The following is a 25,064-nucleotide window of genomic DNA, read 5'->3' as shown; positions in this document are numbered from 1 at the left end:
AACCACTGCACACAAACCCAAGTTGTCCCACAGGCTGTACAGATTCAGTAGACTTAAAAGAGAAAAGTGTGTTAGGTTTTCTGATCTCCCACAGGCAAAGCTCATCCAAGCAAGTTGCCTTCATTGCTTCCATGTGTGCTTCTGGGTGTAGCTGAAGGAAATTTCTTCCAGCCTTGGGTTCTAGCCATCATTTTACTAGACACCAGGTTCGCTGACTGTACAGCCACTAATTTATTACAGTACAGCATCTGGCGTGGGGCTATTCTAATCAAAGATAATGGCTGGTAATTGGAAATAATTATTTGCAGGTTGAATGAGAGACCAGCCATAAAATGGGGCTCTATAGTTGCACACCTCTCAACTGGGGGTCTCCAAACTGACTCTTGTACAGGAAAATTAAGGAGATACCTCCTACACAGGATCAAAAGTCAGCAGCACACTGCTGGGAGAAGGGAGGGGACTAGAGAAGAAGTTAATGTAAACAGGCTGAGGATGGTACAGTTATTACCCCTCCAGTTTTAAAATGGGACCATTCTGATTCTAGACCTTTAACCCAGATGGAGCTGACAACATTATTCCTGGACCTTTCTTGCCCTAGCACAAAATGTATTATTTCCCATAGCTTCTGTGGGACATTCCTTAATGTTGTGGGCTGTGGTGGGAGTACAGTTCACATGAGTTAATGAGATCATGCTTAATGAGGACATTCTTTTATATGAGAGTTTTTTTCCTCTCGTGTTTCAATCAATTCCCAACAGACAACATATTTTTATTACAACTTATGAACACACACAAAATTAAAACACATGTCTGCATGAGTATTAACCAAAAGTTTATGCCCAATTACTGCAAATGTAGCAAAATATTGAAGCGTAACTCATAAATCTTCACAGCAGAAGAACATGATGAGCCTCTGCGCTTACCGGGGGTGATCTGATATGGGACCATTGATTTCAACTGGGGCACCTCAAATTAATTGGCTTCAGCTGTACTAATAGAGAGCATGATGTTCAAGGAAGAAGGAAAATCTGCATGCAGGCATATGGGAGGAAGGACGACAGATGAGGCTGGCGAGGGGCGGGGGGTGGACTGAGAGCAGCACTGGTCGGTTTCATTTTTGGCTTTAATGGCTTAAAAAAGTTACATGAATCTGCATCGACACTATCAAGCAAACCCTCTCAAAGAGTGTAACCAAATAATAAAAAGATGCTTGTATTTCATTAAGAACTGCATAGATATACCGTACACAGTCTGTAGAGATTTGTAGTGTTTCATCTTGCAGAGTATGGAAAAAAGGGCAAAACTCATAGGAAGGAGGTGGGAGTCTATAAAAAGGTACTGTTACACTGTGTGATACTCACACAATATCAGTTCTTGACATCTGCAATATATCCAATCATACAGTTCTCTCCATTGGGCTTTCTTATTAAATGTTCTGCGCAGTCCTCATCATTCCCATTAAGATCCATTTTTCATTAATTAGCTGGCAATGCAATGCAGATCCACACATAGCTCTTAAATAGAAATATAAACTTTGGTGAATCTGACACCGAGGGGGAATGCTAATGTGTATAACATTTTGTACATGCACAGATTCTCTTCCCTCAGAGTGTATTAGGAATTTGTGTCTGATACCAATCTAGAGAATGGGATTAGATACTGAAAATTAACAACACCGCTAAGAACTTGCATTTACGTAGTGCCTTTAAGGTGGTAGAATTTCCCAAGGCATTTCACAGGAACATAATCAGACAAAAATTGATACCGAGCCAATGAAGGAGACATTTGGACAGGTGACCAAAAGCTTAGCCAAAGAGATAGGTTTTGTGGAGCATCTTAAAGGAGGAGAAGTGGAGAGATGGAGAAGTTTAGTGAGGAAATTCCAGAAGCTTAGGGCCTAGACAGCTGAAGCCACGGCCGCCAATAGTAGGGTGAACGAAGTGGGGAATGGGCAACAGGCCAGAATTGGAGGAACACAGAGTTTTTGGAGGGTTGTAGGGCTGGAGGAGGTTACAGAGATGGGGAGAGACGAGGCCATGGAGGGATTTAAACATGAGGATGAGAATTTTGAATTCGAAGCGTTGGACTTGTTAGTAAATGGGCATGGTATAATGCCTACTGAGTTACCATTGGCCAATAAAGCACAATACTGATGTACAATTCCTTAAATACTCTACTGACTTTTGACAGGAAACAAACCAACTGTAGTCAAGTGAATGGGCCAAGAGGAAAAGAGAAGTCTTGGCCAGAGGAACCCTGATCCAACATTGTGTAGGCAAGCTGTCAACTGGCTCAAGTAGAGAAGAATTTGATAGAAGAAACATTGTCAGCAGAACTGTTCAGAATTGGCCACTTCACCAGTTATAAATAAAATGTGACGGGAACTTCCTTTAGTTGGGATGGTATATCCAGAACAATAAATTACATTACATTAAAATGTAACTATAAAATTACTGCCATGAAAAAAATTAATTTAATAATATGCTTTATGGATGTTTGCATTGTCTCAGTTTTAAAAAATTTCCCCAGCAATTTGCTTCTTTCCTTTTGTGCCAATTTTCTTCTCCATTTACAGATGTGTGACAGCAAAGGATCCACCTCCACAGCGGAGGGAAAACTCAGACTTCTCACGACTACCAGAAGTGCTACTCCATGACTGAAACTCAACTATGCCCATTTAAGCATTCAGTAGACAGCCTGAAGACTGTCAGCTTATCTGAATAAAATAAGGTAAGTGATTTAGAGTGATGTTTAGGCCCAGCATATACAATTGGTAACTTTTAGGCTTTGAGAATCTGATACAAACTCTTTGATCTACCAGAGAGAGAGAAAAAAAACCATTCTTCTCAAAGAGTTCTTTTTGCAGTGGGCCAAACAGATAAATTAAAAGTTGTCTTGCACTATAGTCAACTGAAAAGTATCCATAAAATCCATGACAGAACTGCTGCTGAAACCTTGAATGACAGATTAAGACCTGATAGAACAGCTCTCGGATAACCTTTGACATTATTGTAATATTGATGTTTCATGGCTACAGTTTGAATTCGCCATTGGAAATCTGCTAATCTAAAACACTTTAAAAACTAACAAACTTGCTCAAAAGCAGCTACCTCCGTTGTTGACCCTACCAAATAAAGATCTGTGAAACACGTGCCCAATCTCCAAAACCTACACTGCTCTGCAATAAGCCGTTATCAATGCTTGTGTGTTTGATTAAGATTTTTAAAGAAGCTTACTTAAACTGAGTGAGTCCTTTTGCTGCCAGGAACACATCAATCTCACTTATGTGTTTAAGATTTTATAGGATTACATTTCTGTGACAATAACGTTTGTTTTTTTTTCCCCTTCCCAGCATCTTATTAAGCGCCGATTGTACGTTGCGGTATTGTTTCAATAAATGACAAGGCAAGTCTCTGAAAAGTTCATGATGCAGTTTTAAGATGGGGAATGTCAACATACGTTGTTATTCAGAACCTGTCAATTAGTAAAAGGAATTTGCATCTAAAACAATCACCCCATTTTCAAAAGCAAAAGACCATTAATCCAGGTGCACCTGTACCATATATCAAAAATTTAACAGTGCCTCATTCTTCAAAGTTCATGCCCGATTATTGGACAATAAATTACTTTCAGAAAAGGTTAGCTGCACGTGGTGCTTTTCAGTGTACATCAACACCCTGTCTTTCTACATAAAGGATTTGTTTGAAACATTACCTTTAACAGAATCATTTGTTCCACACAGATTAAGGAAAAGCCAACGGGATATTTAAGGTCCCAGTTTCCATGACAGGGAAAATTATGCCTTTATTTCACTGGGAACAAATACTCTCCTTTCATTAGTTCAGTAGATCGGAAAGGTATAATTTCCAACACACTTTACCATTATATTTTTAGCTCAGCCATTGTGAGAGAGCAGCAACACACATTAAAACAATTGCCAACCTTTATCCCATGGAACAGTGGGCACAGCAAGATAGTTTTTTTAAAGGTTGGAATCAAAGTTGTTATTTTGAAAGATTATTTTTTGGGCATTTGTAGGTGTATAATTATATATAGATATGTCAGAAATATACCAAGTTAATTTTTGTAATGTTCTATCACTTGCCAAGAGAGAGATTCTAGCTATTAGTCTTAGTTATGGCAAATGATCAAGCTTTAAAAACGCAGCGTATCTTTTAAAATGTTAATGATGATTACGGTTTTTTACACTAAGATAAAAAAGACCTAAAACAATTTGTTTTGAGCATGGCTCAGTAATCTCTTGTGCTGAGACTTCCCATTGATATTCAAAGCTCTCCTCTCTCTGCACACTTTTGCCTGTTCCCTCCTTGCTCACTGAATAGAGTATCGTCAGCATGCTTTGTGTTTGGGAAATAAATAAATTGACATTGAGTTCTCTCCCATCAGACAACATGGAATAACAATGGTGGGTGGGGATGTGCAACGCAGAAGCTTTCAGGTTGGACCAGGCGTGTCTCCCTGAAAGGAGGACAGCATTGAGCTGAAGATGGGGACGTAAAGAAGGGAATTAAAAAATAAAAATTTTAAGGAGATGGTTTGGGGTGGGGAAGAAAGGGACTTTTTTTTAGGATTAGATTTGGCCAGAGGCGCTCTCCCACCTGGATTTAGCCAGAGGCCCTCTCCCACCTCTCCTCTACCCACATTATCAAATAGTCCTTCCAGAACTTATGCGTGGTTATGTGAGATAGATCAGGCAGGCCTACCTGTTCTGGCTTTAGACCTGGTGGAACCCATGCATATTCTTCCAAAACACAGCCAGAATCATCATCCGATGTCGAGCTGCGCTGAAATCCAAAAGTCAGCTTGCTTACTTTTTGCTCCATTTCTAAAGCCATGATGACACTGAGATGGGGTCCAATGGGCAGCTATGATTCAGCACACAATGGTTCTGTGAAGACACAAAGTGCGTGCAGGTTAATCATTTGCAGATTGAGTCGGTGAAAATACATAGAATTTTTTGGATGCAAAAAGTACCCATATTATAATCATAGACGGCATAAAAAGCTTTAATGTTCAATATGCACTACGTATAGTTCCTGAGAAGGTTAGCATCCAACAGGCACGATTCAGCTGTTAAACAGAAATGGACACTCTTTGCAATTGAAGTACTGGTTAGATATTTCAGGATTTTTACGCAGTAGTAAATATGTACATTTACTCTGGGAATTAGCGTGAGTAAACCCAAATCTAGATTAAAAATGAACTCCTGCTCTTCAATAGATAAATGTGTAGTAACGAACCATCCAGCAGCAAGAGTGAATTGCTTTCAGAAAGACAGGGGAAGTAGTTCCAGTCACACTGTGAAACTATCTGGCAACATTTTTGCTTCAGCCTTTAGCGCAACACCTATCTCTTCGACCAAGTTTTTGGTCACCTCTTGCTAACTCTCCCACAGTGACTCGACATCCATTCCATTCTTCCTCTGTGAAGTTCCTTGGGACCTTTTTATATGTTAAGAGCTGTTTGTATAAAATGCAAGTTGTTGTCATTGGCAAACCAGGATTAGTGGAGCATAAACCAACCAGAAACCTGTATCAAGTCCAGTGGTACCTCAGTGCATTTTGCTCCAGTGAGTTGACATGTGCTGTATAATATTAGTAAGGAACACGCTAAGGAGTTTGTTTGAAATTCTTCTTTCTGCTATTTTAATGAAGGCATCAATCTATTTGTTGTAAATGGTTTAATGGCCGTGTTAAAATAGCGGACAGAGGAATCTCATGCAAACATGTTAATGTGCTCCTTACTAATATTGCACAGCATGATTTCAATTCCCAAGCCTTTCTGCAGCCCTAACAAGCAGCAGGCTTTCATTTGTGAGGTTTGTGTAATTGTTACAATTGTCTCCAGATGTACTCTGTTGATTTGCCACATAATATACCAAAACAAGAAAAAAAACCTGGTTTGAGTTTCATTGTGATAATGGCTATATCCCATTGCACCAACTTGGAATAAATTGCCCTTTGGCCATGTGTACTTGCCAATAAAATGGCCAAAAATGCTATATTCTGCAAAAAAAAATGGGCCATACTGCCTCACCATTTTAGTCACTCACATAATGCAGTAATATCGCAGATGAAGGATGTAAACTATATAGCAAATGTCAGAATGGTTTAGAAATCCAACATCCCTGAGTGCTTTTCTCATCCATTTCAATGGTGACGGAGACTGTCTTGTGGTATAGGAAGCCAAGTTCTTACATTGGAGTTTGTCAGCAGCAGTAACGAGAGGGCACAAGTTTAACATAATCATACAAATGATAGGTGGCAACAGCTAATTTCTGCGGGATAGCTGTCCTGGTTTCATTAAATGCTGGCTGTGTTTGATTTGGAACTAACATTTTTCTGTCAAGAATGCCCACTGACTTTATTCAAACATATTTCACATCAAGCACTTACAGTTGGCCTGTTAATGAGACATCTGAGATTGATTCTCTCGCTTACTTAGTTGCATGCTCGAGCGGGATATTTTTAATACCTGAATTTTGACTCCAAGATTAGATAGATTATTTGGTTAGCTGATTGTTGTCTTCAGCACTAGACCTGGTACAAAAGGTTAGGCTGGATTTGTAAATCAAGTCAGTTATCACGTGATGATGGTGGTTGTAACCTTGTGACATATCAGCAGATTTGGATTCAATCAGCAGAACAAGCGTTTTCCTCAAAATGTTTGCAATTGGTGTTCGCACGGTTCATTGTGTGAAGTAAATCTCCCCTCAATTTTTTTTTAAATGCCCAGCAAAAATGTGTTCACATGTTCCAATAAAGTGATCCCGGGCTGCTCCAGAACGTTCCAGGGCTGCCCACCACTTGCCTCAGTTGGATGGCTTGCTTCTCAGCTGACATAGGAGGTCCATTTAGGATGTGGACATGATGTTGCATTTATCAACATGAGGGATGTCAATGCAGGCACGTGGAACACTTTTCCCACCCAGTTTAAACTTAAGAGCATTCCGTGGTCAGGTATAACATACTCAGATGCAAAGTAAAGCTCTCTCTATTCTGCCTCAGCATCACATCTTACAAACCCCGGCAGAAAAATCATCCTCAACCTTTCCCATACTGACTATCCCTTTGCCTCGCTGAGTAAGATTAACAAACTAGTGCTAATTTGTTCCAAATTTCATGCTGCTGAATGCCCAGATTGCCTAAACAGTTGTCAGAGAGGTGACTTCTATCCCATCAGTCTGGGTGGGATTTGAACCCTGCTCCCAAAGGTGAAAGGGCAGTGTGCTTATCCACTATATTGCTCCATCACAAAAGGATGTGCACTTGACTCTTGAATTGTGGCTTCTGCCTGTCAATTGTGGAGTGGAAGTGATGAGATGAGGGAGGATGAATCAGAAGCTGCCAAAGGGGAAAAAGCTGGGAGAAAGATGTCTGTTGAGACAATGCTGTAGAATTGAACACAGGTCCAATTATTCTTCTGCTGAAGTTCAGAGTTAATCAAGCAATGCACTTTGTACTAGTTTCATTAACTGACACAAAAGTAAGATGGGTATCACATGACATAGAAGATGAACAATAATTACTGCGGGAATTTCTTCCTGTGCTACTTTTTCTCCTCTCCTGAAGTGGTGATTCCTGCTGGGGTACAGTTCCATGGGCATTGGCAACCCTCCAGTATCTTGCCCAAGTGACCATATGTGAACTCTGAAAGTAACATAGCCAGACCCATTACTGTTATCGTGTAAGTCCCACTTACTGGGCAGGGATCAAAACCCATCCTTAACCCAGGCCCAATTGTAATGTTCCAACAGTTGCTATGTTCGAGATCAGTAAATTCAGCCCAGAGCAAGGATCAAACCTGGAACCTGGTCTATATGTTCTGGTAGTGTACCAAGCAGTGTGTGTATTTAAAAAGGAAGAAAGGGCATTTACTGTACAGTTCTTACGATTTAGTTTTGTGTATTTCATATTATTGGCCTAAGAATGGTTACTATGGGAGGTCGGGAGAACACTGCGGGAAGTCCCCCTATAAAGCCTTCTTACTGAGGTTTGTTCCCATAGACAGCTGGCCCCCTCTACTACCGTACCCGAATGGCCATTGTTCGTGAGCCCAGCCAGTAAGTGTCGGGAGGGTATCTGACCACATGATGGGGAGATCTCTCTGGATACATCTCTATGGTGATGTACCTAACCTCCACTGATAGCACTCTGAGAATACGAACTGGCGTTGTGGGGAGAGGTGCCCAGGAAGGCACGTCCTACCAGTTCCAAATCCAGTCCTGAGGAAGGGCCTGATTTGTTCTAGTGACCGTCTGTACTTTGCAGCTTTTCATCTGTCTTTATTTGAGTCCATGTTGGCGGGCTAAAGCTCTGACATGCCACCACTCTAGAATCAACTGATTTTCTTTTCCTCTTCAACGTTAGTTGGAATTAGTCTTCTGTAAAAAGAATATGGAGCCTCAGCAGCCCATAAGCAAACTGCAGACTATGTGCTGGTCTTTGACAGGAGTGGATCTAGGGGGGGAATTACTTCAGCTACTGAAGCTAGAGATTGGCTCCTGTATTTCCTTAGAACTATGGGTTTTCCACCTGCAACAATTCTTCAACTATATACTGAAGGACACTGCAATTTGAAAACAAAAATTATGCTCGAATGGAATGAGTCTATGTAACGAGAATATTGTGAGACCCCTCGCGATTAAAAGGGTTTAAGTATGATAATAAATAGAACATGGAAAAAGCAAACCCAAAATAAATAAATGATTGCTGGAGCTTGCAGTGTAACTTCAGCTAGCTTCCTGCAAGAAGACTGTGCAGTCATGTCCATTTAATAATTTGCAATAAAAATGTATTCCTTGAGATGGGTTCTCCATTTTCTCCCGTCCTCTCCAGCTGGGCTTTGGTTCTGCAGGCACCTGTGGCCTTTCTTCAAGCATGAGCCTATGCATTTGAGTGTCAGTGAGCTTTTCAGTCATGGGAGGCATCACAGGCGATCCCAATCACACCACCTCCCGCTGTCCAGATCCATGTACTTTCTGGTTAGAGTCACTGCACAGTAATCAGGAGGCACCACAAACACATGTAGAGCCCTGCAGGTTAAAATAGACAATGTTGGGAAAGGGTCGAGTTGCGAGCGAGCAAGTAACCCAGTCACTTTTAATGGCCCACCCGTCCAGTTTCTTGGCGGGCAGGTGGAGTTAAAATTGATGCCCCAATAGTGAGGCGACCCTGAATAGGCACTAAAAAAATGCCAGCCCTCAGAATTCCCAGATATAATCTTGTGTATTCCATGAATTCCAACTGAATATTCATCCTCTACTGTTTGCCAAGTTGGTTCAACGGCTATTTATACAGAAAATGTATAACTAGATAGCTCAGGGAGTTTATCTAGTGAGCAACTGAGCCACATAGATGAAAAATGTCTCAGGTTCTATCTCCTTCCTATGTTGAGTTAGCTGATCTCAGCAAGGTCAATGACCTTGCTACCCTGGGTTAGAGAGAGGAAAATAGGCCAAGTGTTCTCGCTACTCGTTGCTATCCAGCGACTCCCTGATGGGAGTGGCCAAGTGTGGACGCCAGATGAGGGATAGAATTGAGTTTGGCTGTGATGCCCCCTACAGTTGAATAGCTAGCATACATTTACCGTTGAGGCGCGCACATGAAGAACAGCCAGCAGAGTGAGTTTCCAGAAAATAATGGGAATTTTACATATACTGGCAAATAGCCAATGCTTCAGACTAAAGGAGACCATTTCCAGTAACAGGGGTAAAAATCCTTCCAAGTCAATAGATGGAACAAGTCAATAGATGAAGCTGAACTGTATTCAGAATTTTCAGGCATAAGTATTTAACCCAGAATTCTACACATATTTTGCTGAGAATGCAAATGACAGAAAAAGCTCCAGTATTGTATGGCTTGGCTCATTAATAACACTGCTCAAGAAAAAACAGATATCTTCATGCTATGGTATCCTTTTTCTCAGCGTTGTGGGTCTTGACCCAGCCAATTCATAAATAAGCAATGTCTATCAGTCAGCACTGGCACGTAGGAGGTAAGAGAAACAGCTGAAAAAATGACCTCCGACAGAACAGGGCCTTTGTTTGTTTTGAGTAAAGCGAGGTAGTTTATAGGTGAAAAATAAAATAAAAGTTCTGTTTTTGTAGGTTACACACGATTAACTTTTGGAGTGTCAGCCCTATTCAGTGGCTATTTGTTCAGTTTAATGAAGCTTTCCTCACCTAATTGCTTTACAGAGCTTTACTTGACCACTTATCAATAATTAACAATCCCTCTACAAGTGACCACAAAACTTTCAGCTAAACGTAAAAGAAACTAAATGCATGCTTCATAATGGCAAGCCAGTTATCTCACTTTGAGATTTTAAATGACGGCAGAATGGTGAAGTGTTCAGATAAAAAGAAAAGAACTTGCATTTATATAGCGCCTTTTGCAACCTCAGGATGCCCAAAAGCGCTTTACAGCCAATTAACTACTTTTGAAGTGAAGTCACTGTTATAATGTAGGAAACGCAGCAGCCAATTTGCACATAGCAAGGTCCCACAAACAGAAATGTGCTAATGACCAGATGATCTGTTTTAGTGATGTTGGTTGATAAAAAAGTGTCCTGGCCAACATTTATCTAAGTGTAGTCACTGTTGTAATGTACCAACACTTCACAGTGCTAAATGTGATTATTTGACGAGTAATACAACATTAATTCTGGCTTTTCGAGTTTGTCAGTTCCGCTAATACATGGGCATATTGCGAGGCTTAATCAAACCCAGTTAGTTTGGGATGCAATGTACAGAATATTGTGCAAATCAAGTTATTAAAAGCAGTTTTCTGTGGTGCTCTGTTGCATTACATCCAGCATTCCAGTAATTATGGAGTGTATAGTAAAGAAATCTGAGAATGTGGGAGTTAATCGGGTTTTCGGTGTAATTTTATATTAATTCAATTGACTAGAAAATAGAAGTAACAGATACCCAGGACTCTCAGCATTTCCTGTGAGACATTTCTTTAGCTAGATCTGTCAGTTGGCTCATCTCAAAAAGCCTAGAGCTAAATGGAAGAGTTAAGCAGTAAGTTCTTCATTTAGTAAAGTGGCTGCAATATCCTGATATTCAGCAGACATGAAACTGCAGCTGAAATGAGCTCTGAATCCTGTGGTCAGCATTGACGTGCAACAAGAGGTCAGCCACTGACACACAAGCATTCTCTCTGATCCAACCCCTGCCGTTCATCCCTTGTCCTGTGTGGGGGGAAAATTGTTTAACAACTTCCCCTTTGTAAAACTTCTCGTTAACACGGCTTTGGGGAATACAAGATGCACATCAGATGTGTCTGCCCACAATGCACTGTAGTGGTCCCCTGAAGCGAGGAACTGGAGATTACTGATTAAGCAGGTAACTGGAATGGCAGCCTGAGCTCATATGGTTATTTTGGGAAACAATGGTCAAACACTGACCAAGCCCCCCCCCGCCCCCATCAAAAGGCTTGCATTCTGACAAACGGGTTCGCTCAACAAGATTAGCCTGCTCGGCTTCTCAGACCACACTGGGCAGTCCAGTCAGAGCCAAGAAGGAAATCTTTATTTCCAGGGTTTAACTCAACAGACACAAATGAGTCAGCTGACTGCAAAAAAAGCTCCTCCAAACACTGGACACCTGCCAAGAGGTCTCATGTTACCATCACACTGAGGTCAGTGTTGAACTTAAAATATGCTTGTAGCCTGATTTTTCAATAACTTCTAACATTATTAAAGTAAAGTGATTTAGGAAACAATTTCAATGAGTGGAGAATTCATAGTGCATACAATTCCTTCTGAACTTGTACACTTGTAGACAGCACAACTGCATTATATTTTTTTTATATACCAGCACAGAAAGTCAGTTCCAATACATAAAAACTTTTATTGGCCAGTTTCCCTATCTAAAGATGCTGGCTAAGGTTGGGACACAGTTCCTCATGCACCAAACCCGAGTGGCTGTTTATCACAGGCATCTGGAAAGTCAAGCGATCACTTGCATCAGATGGAATGCCGGCAAGTTATTTGACCATAGAAGGGACCATACTCGGGCGCAATCCCATCGTCACCTGACGTACACTTTCCAGCAAGATAGCGATCAGGAACGTGAGCCCCGGCCAACTGACACAGCCTGACTGCTGCCCTTGGCCGAGAACACAGCTATGGCTCAGCGCAGACCAGCGATTGAGCTGGTTGACTGTTGTGTCTCAATGCCGCAGTGGATTCACCCACTAAGCCTTATAAGGGAAGCAAACTTACGTTTTAATAAAACTTATTGAATGAAGAAGAGTTTAGGGATGAGCAGAAGCAAGGTTCACAAGAGCTCACAAAACAGACCAGCACTGAAACTGTGTTGGTGAAATTGGAGATAACTACAATCTTGAGGTGAGTACATCAAATCCCGATGGCACCTATTGTTGAACAGAAGTGCCCTGCACAAAGAAGGTTAATTTGAAAAGCCATATTCTGAGCATTGTGTTGTTTGCATTATATATTTTTTTAATAGTTTGAAGTATTCATCTCCTCATTTTAAGATATATTTTCTAGCTGTGCCTCGCTGCACCACTTTCAAACGGGAGGGCGAGACTGAGGCACAAGACCTGTTCCAGGACTGAAGTCTGCAGTCCAGCTACTAGGGGGTGAAATTCCTCTTAATGAAAAACAGGTGACTGCATTCTTTTTCGGTAGTTAACGACCCCTCCTAACCGATCACATGTCTTCAGACCCACATGTTTTGTGGCATTTAGCGAGCCGGTAACCACAGAGGAATTTTGCACCCTATGAGGTGTACAAGGAAGATCATAGTTGACTGTCCCTCAGATTTCCTCCTTGTTCACTCTGAGAAAGAACATCAAATTCTCTTGACATCATCTCTGGCTGGCCGTCTGGCTAAGATCATGAGCTTAGTGTCGGTGGGCAGGGAACATTGGTAGTTCTAGCGCTCACCCTTGTTTATAGATGCTCCGACCCATATCATTCCATTGGCATTGGAGACTCACTTTTTTTGGTCGGTCTTGTGAGTCGCTTATGGACTCACGAGCTCCACCTCTGGTCCACTAAACGTGTGGAGCCGATTTACCTTTGTGATGTCAGTAGCGTCAAAAGCTGCCGAATTGAAACACTCAAGATTAAAACGCACTGCCATGACAACGCCATTACATTGCAACATGCACGGAGTAAACAATTCCCCACATTCCCAGTTAGTGTCTCACAGGGCCATGGAGAGCGGATGAGATAAAATAAAAGGGGGGAGGGGTAGAGTGCGGAAATTAGGTAAGTGCCACTTTTCACAAAACCAGATGTTAATTAGCAGCAAGCTAAATACACGTTAAGATAATGTAACACCCACTGTCTAGAGCACCTTACGGTAATGAGTAATTCGATGCCTTCCCATATATTGACGTACTGGGCACAGCAGTGAGAAACAACACATGCAAAGCCATTTTCAAACAGAAGACTAGTGTTTAAGAGTGCAGAGATCCTCTGGAGGATTCCAATTGTTACAAAAAAAATAACAAGAGCCCCCACTTGCTGTTCATCCCCATTAACCTTCCATCTATGGAATTTCCTTTGCCATGTGCCAAATGTCTACACTGGATAATTATCAGATTGAAGGTAAGTAGAAGTGTGTTAGCATAATTGGTTTGGAAGATTCATGATTTTTTTCTTGAGATGGGGGAAAGCCTCAAACACAAGTATTGTTAACAGACTACATTGATAGCCGTATTTAATCTTTACTTCCTGCCAATCATTCATGGAGCCAGGTGTGGCAATCTTGCTCATAGTTAGAAGCACTAAACATTGTTCCTTTAAACTAATCTTTATCCTAAATTTCAATTGGATACCTTGAATGTATCTGCTTGAACACAATTATTTCTCCCCTCTCCTTTAGATGCTTTCCACCCATTCACCAGACCCTGCTCCCTAGCTGTGAGCAAGCCCACCAGTTTTTAGCGCTCTGCACCATTGCTGCCATCAAGCCAGCTCTGAGGCACTCCCTTCAATTTTCTTCCCCTTGGTCAAGCAGCCAGCAGTTTTCCCTGGCTGGGACTGCACTGAGTCCACATCTTTAGGTACAAACCTGTATTGTAGTGAGCCACAAACACAGCACATTGCGACAAAAAAAAATGTTAAAACTATTACACTCTTTAAAACAAAGCAGATCCTTGTATATCTAAATAGTTCTGCAGTCTGACATAAACCTGGTAATACAAAGAATGTAGGAGCAGAGGAAATTCAGCGAAACCAGGTAGGATCGCAATGCCAGTGCAGGAAGAAATTCAGGTCTAAAACGACATATGATTTTTAGTTCTGTCTGAATGAATGAGCATAAAAAGGGACTTCATGTCTGTGTTATAAAGCAATTTGAGTCAACAGATGCAATCTTTATCAGGGTTGACTGTACATTATGTAAAATGAATATTATAAAGTAGCATTTTGACTCCAATTCACATAGCACCGTATCACAACTCAGAAATGTCTAAGTGCTTCACATACAATGAATTACTTTTGGCTGTTAGGTGAGAAAATGGAAAAACATGAGAAATATCTTGTACCCCCAAATTTTCTCTCATCAGCAGTGTATCAGCTTTAAAAAACACACATTTTAACTGCGTCCTTTTTTTAAAAAAAAACTTTGGTGCCAATTGCAGTCCCCAACAGGAGGAGGGAGGTTATATTTGGAGGTATTGTTCTGCACAGGTTGCTGAATGCTTATCAGTTGAATGCTTTCAGCTTTCCAAGAATGGCTTGACGTGGACATTTGTCCCAGCCCAGAACCGCAGCGATCACCTGCAGGTAGCATCGCTGGCTGCTCGCCAAAATGATGCGGGCGCAGCCAAGCGCTCAGGAAAGCAAATTCATCCTTTGTTCGGCCTCTTATAGCCCAGGCTTCCAAACAAAATGCGTGTGATTATTTGTGGCAATTCAGATTTTTTTTAAACTGGAAAAACAGCATCGGACTTCACGCAAAGATCATGAATCTCACTGATTAAGAAAAATAAAATTGCTGCTTTCCAATATATTTTTTTGGTCAAAAGGACTTTCCAGTTGTGATATTTTTGTTGGCCTCTCTACTTGTAACAAAAATAAGAACGTGTTTTCTTATGGTTGCGGCACAGCCAACACAAAAAATTTTGTTGTAATCAGATAGTTTTATTTGAATGGGCTCATGGAACTAAAATTCCAAATGGATAGTACAGTTTTTACACTGGGATTTAGAGTCCTCTTTTTTTCAGACTGTAAGTCAGTGTCAGCGGTAATCCTTTTTCCAATGCACACACGCACTCAGGTTACACTCTCTCACCTGTTGGCTCCTGAACAACACGCTCCTTTGTTGCACTTTACAAGCCCTGCTTCAGACAGGTTTCAGTAGGGACACTTGATAGGTATTTGAGAAGCCAAGAGGATGGTGTGATATTCAACAAACCCAGGCTTTAGTACAACAAGTGTGAGGAAACCCTTGGCAATGTACCACCTCATGACAGACTAAATAAAAACTTACTCATATATGTATATACAATATATATTGCTGCACAATGACCTGCTAGTTTGTTATATTTGTAAAGTGAAATCAGATAGCTAGACATTTGGTTCTGGTTCACTGCAGGCACATCTAAATGAATCTTGTCAAGTGACTGGGTTTTAATAGACCTAGTGACAGATTAATTAATGTGTTCTAGGTTATGCCTTAAATATACGGCAACTTAGACCATCATGTCTGTTCCTTCAACAAACTGTCTATGACCTAATGTATCCCAGACTCTATCCAAGCCATTTACTTGTAAGATTTACTCTTTAATCTTCAAAAAGCAAAATTGAAATTACTGGTAGACAAATCCATGGGATGAAGGGTAATGCGTTTCTTTTGATAATTGTTTTTGAAAGATAGGCTGGTGTAAAAATTATACATCTCAGGGACTCAATGCAAATTCAGGCATGTCTAACCTGATGATGGACTGAAAACTGAATCAGCTCTCTCACATTGGAAACCCTTCAATTTCACTACAGTACTCTTATACTAGGATGGGCAAAATGGGCAAGGGGAACAGATCAGCACTCTCGGCTGCAGGTACTTATGTTTGGATGTCAGATTAGGACTCAATCTGGCTCGGCTCTGATGTCTCCCACGGTAGAATAATCACACATGAATAATGCCTCCACCTCGACAAGGTACGGGGGGGGGGTGGGCAGCGTCCAAGTAACCGTAAGCCAGTAAGAGTCGGTGCCTTTAGGAGAGAAGGTGGGGAAATTGGGAATGGGGAATGAGAGACTTCCAAAATAAAGATAATATTTGAGCTGAGGAGTTGCTCTTCTAAGAGCACTCACTATAATCGGGATAGCTCAGCTCAATTTGTCATCACAATCCTGGGTTACATTGCCAGGTTTCGGTATAATCAGAACCTGTATGGAAAGGAACAACTTTTCGATGGCAGCTTCATTCCTTAGATTCAAACGCAAACCAGTGACGTCATGCCCCCTTGAGCCCAAGCCCTGAGAGCTCTCAATACATTTGTATTAGAAGTTTCATTTTTGTGGTTTAATCTTATTGATAGAAACAGATTTAGGGCCAGTTAAATTATCATTATGCAGGGGGAAAAGATTACATACTGAAATTTAACCTGGACTATTGTGTGTTTCTTAAGTACAAGTCTGTGCAAAATTATTTAGGCAAAAGTCCAACAGTATATATACATCCGCTAACTATATTTAAATTATTTTTGTTTCCTTGCATTATATATTTTTAAACAAGGTAGGTTTTCCTTTCAAACTTACACAAAACAAGTTAAAATATCATCAGTTTAAAGTCCTTAATTTGCAATACCAGACAATATTGTGCGTTTAGTCTTGTTGAATCAATGTTACTTTACGGCTCCTTCATTCAGTGCAAAAGACTTCTGAACTCTCTGCTATTATATAAGCAGCCACAAAATTCTAACTGACAGTCCACAAATGCTACGAATTTTCCGTTCTTCTCCTCCCCCAAGAGTAGAAACCCTAGAAGTGCATTTGAGGAGCGGTGCCTCAAACTGCCAGCTGAACTTCCTTAAACCCATTATTTCAAGGCCAAATCTCTGCCGACACTCGTCCAAAAGAGCAGTCTAGTCTTACAACAGACCACCTGGCAAGTCAGCCGGGGCTACATGTCCGGCGACTCACGCCGACACTAAGTGAACATGCATCAACTCACCAGTGGCAAGTTAGTTCGGCTTAAATGCAAAAAAAGTCTCTCAGCGAGCAACAGGCTGTCACTTGAGCTGAGGAAGTGCGTGGAATAGCCTGATCAGTGAGCTGAAGGCAAGTATCGGCTGGACCCCCCCCCCCTGCACTCGCACTATCTGCCGATCTGCCCGTCACTACCAACACTCAGTCAAGCAGAGAATCAGCTCTGTGCACAATTAAAGGGGCTCTGAGGAAAGGCGGCTGCAGTTCTTCCACAGGCCAACTGACAACAAGAACCTTCAGAGACGTCCGATTCCCAAATCACCCTTTTCAGAATCAACAAAGCATTTGTCCACAATTTCAAGCCAACTTTTGACAACCAATTAAGTCCAGATAAATTCTTACACCTATTCAGCATATAAACCTTACAACGTACAGTACCACACGTTCACTATGTTGCATATCAGCTCCTAAAAGCCAAAGGACGCCTTTGCAATCTTACCTTCAGAGGCAGCGAAGCATTCCTTCTGTGAATAACTATTTACAGCTGAAAACCTCCTGCATAGTCCCCACTTTCTTCCTGTTAAGTCCTGTGATTTGCTGAGCGAGCAGCAAGCAGCCTTCACGCTGAAAGACTGAGCAGCTGACTCGCCTGTTCAGGATATGACCCACTCTCTGCCTGCTCGGTAACGCTGTGATAAACTTGCAAGCTTACACATCGGCTGCTGAAACATCCATATTCATGCTGTCACCAACCTACCAGCCCCTTATATGAAGGTGTCGGGCAAACACACTGAGGGAAAAAAAAGCCCAGCAAACCCAGATGGCAACCAGCATTATCAACTTCCTCTGGGCTCCAGCACATGCAGTGAACCTTGCAACACTCCCTGCGAGCCGCAACAACAGGGAGAGAGACCCTTCCAACCCACATCAAACACACCGGGGACACTCTTTTAAAACACATCGCAGAGCATTTGAAGAGAAGCTTTTCTTGTGCCTACTGCTGCGCAAGATGCACATTCTTCTTTAAGGAACCGAACAGCCGCCACACAAAACCTTTCAAGTGCAGTTCCATCCCTTTAACCTGCAATCAATTATATTTCAATTCGATCTGCAAGATAAGACTTACTCAGTCTTCCTGATGTTCTTTTTAAAAATCCTGAAACTGCTCTTTTTGAGAAAAAAACTGCCCAGTCTTTCACATTTACTGGAGATGTATATATTACACACACATATATATAAAATAGTATCAGTTTACCAGCATTAATACCCTTAATCCCGGCTAACTGTAATGCCTTTAACCCTGTAATCACGTTTAAACCCCTAGCACAATCCCGTGACACAGCCACTGAGTCAGTGACCACAAACCCTATAAAAACAGTAACACACATACCACAGAAAAAGCCGAATTCTTTAACTGGTTTAAAGGGGGTGCTCAGAATAGCTGCCCAGGCTGTGGGCCTGATGCGTCTTACCTCATTCCTTGAAGAATGTTGCCCTTATCTACTCCCAGGCGCTGGTTGCTGAGGACTCGGGGGCTGTTTATGAGATACTCTGGAGAGACAAAGACTCCCGAAACTAAAGTAAACTTCCTTCTGTTACTGACTGCCTTTCCACACACACACACACACACACACAGGACTGAATGAATGTCTATCGACGCCCCTCTGTAATCATCTTACTTCACAATTAACAATGATGTCAGCAAGTCTGTAGCATTGTGCCAGAATAATTTAACATGTCTCCACAGATGCTGAAGAGGTCATTAACATATGAATTCTTATAACTCGTTTCCTAAACAGGCATTCTCTCTCTCTCTCTCCCTTACCACCTCCCCAAGTGTATAGATGGTTAATGTTATGCCAGTATGTAAAACAAGTTGACTGCAAGGTACAAGTGTACTGTGTGGGTAATCAGAGGTGTTAATAGCTAATATATTATGTGGATGGTAATTCAGTTGTACAAATATAATGGAAAGCAAGCCTTTCATTAGGAGTTTAAAGTACAAATCATTATGATTTCTTTCTTGTAATACAGCAGGACGGTTCCAGATAGCAATTCCCTCTTTATGACCCGTACTGTGTGTGATTGCCCAGGGATGTTAACAGAAAGGCTGCTCCACAGTCACTTCAAGCACCAGGAGGCATCATTTTCCTGATTCAGTGCTGAAACCTGAGACCCACCACTCACCCCGGTCAACATATCGGATACCATCGCTCCTGTTGTACGTGGGAGGCCGAGGATTCCTATTTGCTAAAAAACAAGAGAATCAGATTCCTCTTTTTTAAACAGAGGCGGTTCACGACACCCAGGAAAACCTAACTCTCTGCTTCGCTCAGAACAACGAAATTCGGGCCCATTTACAAGTGCAGCGGATAGCGGAGAACTGCACATTTGCCGTTGGCCGCACTATTTTGGGTATTATAGCGTCAATACTGACAGTTTTACCAGGTAGCACCTGGCGATTGGTTGGCATCAATCTGTTGATAGCAACTCAATGCAAACCTTCGACTTCACATTGCGGACCGGTGTTTGCTCATCTAAAGTGAGATTAGCATAGAGCAGACATATCCACTCTCCTGCATTCACACGGAGACGCGCGGGAGATTGCAATTGCTTTTACATCCTGCCAGTAAATCTTAGCACCTCTGTGGCTTTTCAACGATGGGAAGCAAGACTGCTGGTATAGCACAGATTCACCAGGATGATACCAGTGTTTAAAGGGTTAACTTATGAGGACAGGTTGTATAAACTTGGTTTGTATTCACTTAAATTTAGAAGATTGAGGGGTGATAAATGAGAAAAGGATTGGATAGGGTGGTTACAGAGAACCCATTTCCTCTGGTGGGGAAATCAAGATCAAGAGGGCATCATCTTAAAATAAGAGCCAGGCCAACTTAGATCAGCAGTGAAATCAGGAAGCACTTTTTCACACAAAAGGGCAGTGGAAATCTGGAATTCTCTCCCCCAAAAGGCTGTGGATGCTGGGGGTCAATTGGAGCTTTCAAGACTGAGGCAGATAGTTTTTTGTTGGGTAAGGGTATCAAGGGCTATGGAGGGAAGGCGGGTAAATGGGTTGAGGTACAGATCAGCCATGATCTGATTGAATGGCAGAGCAGGCTTGAGGGGCTGAATGGCCTATTCCTGTTCCCGGGTGCTTGCAAATCCCCTAGCCAGGTGGCTCACGGAGCGAGCAAAAGCCTTTATACTTTATATGAGTGCGGCCAACTGCAGATGGAGGGTTCTTTTGTTAACTGCGCTCCTGAGTATAGTTGCTGAGAAGCGACAGCAGCCCAGATCCACAAAGACCCTCAGTTTAAGGCTGCCCATTGCGCAAAAGTCAACGTAGAGGATTGTTTCCGGCACGTTTGTACTCTGACTCTCCGTACTATATGAATGTGCCTGCCCGCACGGCGGAGACTGGCGCCCGTCACTGAATGTCAAAGGTGGGGCAGCGTGGTGTAAAGGAGGCCACTCTGCCCAGACGGTAAACCGAAGAGAGAGGACGAGACAGGGAACAGAGGATAAGATGGATGAAAGAAAAATAAACAGCTTGCTGCCTTTAGCCACGTTTATACTTTTGCCATAAGTGGACCCCTCGGGCTTACGGCCGTGAATGAAAATCTCACACAAAGGATTTGTCCAATGCTGACAGCTGTGGGGCAAAGGCCCATTTATACCATCGATGCCAGTTTGTAGCGCGTGCTCCGTTTACATTACAGAGCCGCTTTAAGTGAGACCAGCTCCGCAATGCCCTTGGCTGCTGGAGCGGCAAACTCGTACTCCCCCCCTCCCCCTCCCATTTATATTGTGGGGCAGATTCTACAGCACCAAAGGTGCAGATGCGAGCTGTTTTTATCCTGGCCTTTTTCAGTCTCCCAGCATGTACACGACTGAATCCAGATCCCTTATCATAGAAATGCTGGGCTACAAGCCTTGCTGCAGGGATAAGGAAGCCAGATATGCCAGGAGCTGCCTCACGGATGCTAGGCACTCAGAGTCCGGATTAAAAGAATCATGTACAGGTTTAGGTGCCCGCAGAGGCACCATCACTACCTCACTTACCTAACAGCACTGCAGCCGAAGTGAAAGCTGCCATAAAAGTACCACGATACAGAACATAGGACCCTCAGCAAAAGGTTTATTTACTCCACCCAAGAATTCTAACTCCTACCTCTTACCATAAGTACAGATCTGGGCTGCAATTGGTTATTCTATCTTGATGTTAACCTTTTCACTGGACCTAATCTCAAAGATCTATATCCTAGGCAGGTCATTTGTTGGTTCCCAGTAGATAAGCTGGCTCAGAATGAACATTAAGAGATCACATCCAGATCAGGTCATTCTGACCCAAACTGATGGCGATCAGACAGGTACTATTGATTGTACTGGGACTGCTGATTTGTACTGTATGTACCGTTGCAAATTGTATGACCTGTATTGTATTGTTTGAAGCGTGACTTGAATTGCATTGTATGTACCTTTACAAATTTTATGAATAAAGTTTATTTTGAAATATAAAAAAAGAATGGCGATCAGACAGGGAATTGAACAACTTACAGATTGTTATCTCACAGCATTTCTGTGAGCAATGCGTCCTCTTTCTATGTCTGTATCTTTAAAGAACATGACAGCAACTCTATTAATCTTTATAGATGTCAATGCTGTCACTTACATTTCCATTCCCATCCTTTGGCCTCTGGAGCACTCTGAGAAGTGAGGAGGGCTGTTCAATGTCTTTCCCAATAGAATTCTCAGCCTAAATTTTCTAACTGGCATTATTTTAATGCCAGCTGTAACCCATTTGAAAAGCATTTGGTGCTTTATAATCTGTCCATTGCAAATTCACAATAACTGTGGATTTATACCTACAGTAAATTGGCTCCTACATCTGTGTAACTATGTAAGACTCCATTTGATGATGAGGGGTTCAGTGGACAGGTGACAAATGCTCTGTGCGGTGTCATAGTGAGCCACGCAGACCATTTCTGATCCCTGGTCTTGCTGGGGAGACTGATCTCAATTATGACAGCAGTGACTGTGCTACTCTTGACCCTTGTGCCTCTCGGCTGGGAGGAGAAATCGACTGCGATTCCTATTCCTGATTACTGTGCAGTAACCCCTTTTGGAGTGTGTATTGGTGTGTGTTTGTGTATGTGTGTAAACATTGGGTGGAGACGGAATTGGGCTCGCTGGGATACCCCCAAGATCGAATTGCCTGCCGGTGTTCACAATCGGCACTCAGGTGCTTGGATAGGGGTATCCTCTGGCTGCTGGCATCTATGAAGCGAGTTGATCCCTTGAGGAAAGGAGGGGAGAAAATTGGACTCTCGATTATGACTAAAATTCATTTCAGAAATTGGGATAACTTAAAAGTCAAACCCTTCATTATAAAATTATGTCAACAGGTAGCAAGTTTAGTTTCCTATGGAAGAATGTAAATTATATACATGCAAAAAACAAAACTGTAATCAGGCTGCTGCCAAATAACCACTTATGCTGGGCGGATGAGATGATCTGACATAAAATCTGTACCAAAAAAAAATGAAAAATGTAGGATAAACCTAAATAACAAGTCCTGTTCACACTACAGCTGGAAACTCTAATTTCTTGTAGATTTACAAGAAAATTGTAGAGCTGTTTTGTGATAGCTTTAGTTCAGGGCAAAAAACTCCCACTTCTTGGTGCCAGATCAAAGAGACATTGTTGCTTGGAATTTCTGGCTTGCAAATGAAAAATAAATTCCTGCATGTAAACACAGGCGCAATAGGGTATTACAAATGCCAGTGGCCACAATAAAATAATTTTCTTTGAAATGAAACACCTACGCGAAAATTACATCAGCTTCTACACAGCCACTTTTATTAGTAAGTACCCCCATAATTCATCCCGTATCCAGGAATGTTTGGCTTGCAACCCAGAAATTTCCAACAACAAGAACTGGCTGTGAATTACGGTGGTTCGAGTTGTTCAGTTGCAGACGGCTGGATTCCAATCCCAACTCACTTTCAGGAAAGCCACAGCCTACACGCCGAGCTTGATCAGTTTGTGATCAGGGACAGGACAAGAGATGAGTGCAAATAACGAGAGGCTTTATTCAATTCGCAGCAAACCTGATCCAGAATGAACGCGATCTCACGGTCCAAGTGTACTATCTCGGTTGTAACGCTGGAGGAGGTGTACGTTCATCTTTATAAAATGCCTATTCAGCACATTTGCAAGTCCGATTATGTTATGCCTTGGTTATCCTGAGAGCTGATGTAATCCAGGCTCAACATACAGAATTAATGAGAATGGTTTACTAGACCCACCATCACCCTTTGCCCCTCCATTGGCGGCCGTACCGTGAGATGCCTAGGCCCTAAGCTCTGGAATTCCCTCCCTAAACCTCTCTGTCTCTCCACTTCTTTCTTCTCCTTTCAGACCCTCCTTAAAACCTACCTCTTTGACCAAGCTTTTGGTCACTTGTCCTAATGTCTCCTTCTTTGGTTCAGTGTCAATTTTTGTCTGATTTACACTCCTGTAAGCGCCTCAGGACATTTTACTACGTTAAAGGCACTGTATAATTGCAAGCTGTTGTTGGAGCTGCTCCATTTATACTGGGTGTACTCAGCTGCTTCAGTACTGCACTGAAGTGCCAGCCTGGATTATGTGCTCAAATCTTTGGAGTGGGACTTGGACCCAACACTTTCTGACGCAGAGGCGAGAGTGCTACCAATTGAGCCAAGGCTGACACCTTATGTATATATTGTACATAATTACCTGCGTGGCACTTGCATTATGTTTAGTGACAGGAAACTCGCAAGAGGCCATTAACACCAGGCTCTGCTGAGATGCTTAAGAATCTGTGAATGTGAGTGTTAATTTGGAATGTCAGAGTAAACATCTCACCAACATTTTTACCGCAGGCTCCCAATAGATGTCAATTTGCAGCAGCATGAGAAGAAGAATTTTTGAGTGCACTATACATTCGCGCAGAGCTCTTTTTACTTAGTGGTTACGTAACCAGAGCCTGATCGTAATAACCAAGGTCAGTGAAGATTACCAGTGAACAGAGATATTTCCCTGCTAACCCCCCATACACACTAGATCACAGGGATTGCAAGATCTTCACCAGTAGAATGCCAGGAATTCAATTCATAGACTCCTTAACACCACCAGGAATTGGATATCCTCACTCCCAAACTAGACAAATAGGGATACACGAATATTAGGACAAAAATGAATTGTAAGTAAAAAAAATCTACCAGAGAACAGATGATAACTGGACACAGAGAATTGAATCACATTTTGTCCATCTGCTGATGCAATCCCCTTTTAATTTTATTTAAGGACACGGACCCCGTACCTCAAAAGGCCGGAATGTGGTACTTTGTGACGAAAGCTGAAATTCAGACTTGGGCTTTTTAAAAAATATACCTCAGCACTTGTCCCTGGTACAATGTGTGTGTTGCCAGCTGCTCAGTGTAGTTGTCGAGGGTCACAACAGAGCCTTTATCACTTGCTGGTATCAAATAATTAAAGAAAGAACTTCAAGCATTTATATAGCGCCTTTCATGGCCTCAGGTGCTTTACAGCCAATGAAGTAGTTTTGAAGTATAGTTGCTGTTGTTATGTAGAAAATGCAGCAGCCAATTTGTGCACAGTAAGGTCCCACAAACAGCAATGTGATAATGACCAGATAATCTGTTATAGTGATGTTTGTTGAGGAATAAATATTGGCCAGGACACTGGGAGACCTTTCCTGCCCTTCTTTGAAATAGTGCTAAATGGAATAGATTCAGAATTGATCTAGCAGCTCAAAACTGGGCATCCATGAGGCACTGTGGGCCATCAGCAGCAGCAGAATTGTATTCCAGCACAATCTGTAACCTCATGGCCCGGCATATTCCTCACTCTACCATTACCAA

At 42.0% G+C, this 25,064-nt stretch overlaps 1 protein-coding gene across 6 annotated transcripts in view; it reads right to left on the bottom strand.

Moving 5' to 3' along the window:
• Positions 1 to 25,064, bottom strand: part of prickle1b (prickle homolog 1b) — a 138,888-nt gene that overhangs the window by 13,424 nt on the left and 100,400 nt on the right. For 2 of the 6 annotated variants that reach the window (XM_067999863.1, XM_067999866.1), the window contains exon 2: positions 4,725 to 4,909. In XM_067999863.1, the coding sequence (XP_067855964.1) occupies positions 4,725 to 4,856 (132 nt within the window). In that variant the 5' untranslated portion in view covers positions 4,857 to 4,909. Of the gene's footprint in view, positions 1 to 4,724; positions 4,910 to 17,656; positions 17,920 to 18,283; positions 18,404 to 18,629; positions 18,784 to 25,064 lie in introns of those variants that run through there. The other 4 variants (XM_067999864.1, XM_067999865.1, XM_067999862.1 and 1 more) reach the window with 4 other exon arrangements.

This window comes from Heptranchias perlo, chromosome 18 (assembly GCF_035084215.1).
Source record: "Heptranchias perlo isolate sHepPer1 chromosome 18, sHepPer1.hap1, whole genome shotgun sequence".
NCBI lineage: Eukaryota > Metazoa > Chordata > Chondrichthyes > Hexanchiformes > Hexanchidae > Heptranchias > Heptranchias perlo.
The sequence above is the reverse complement of the archived record's forward strand: the minus strand, read 5'-3'. Positions and strand labels throughout refer to the sequence as shown.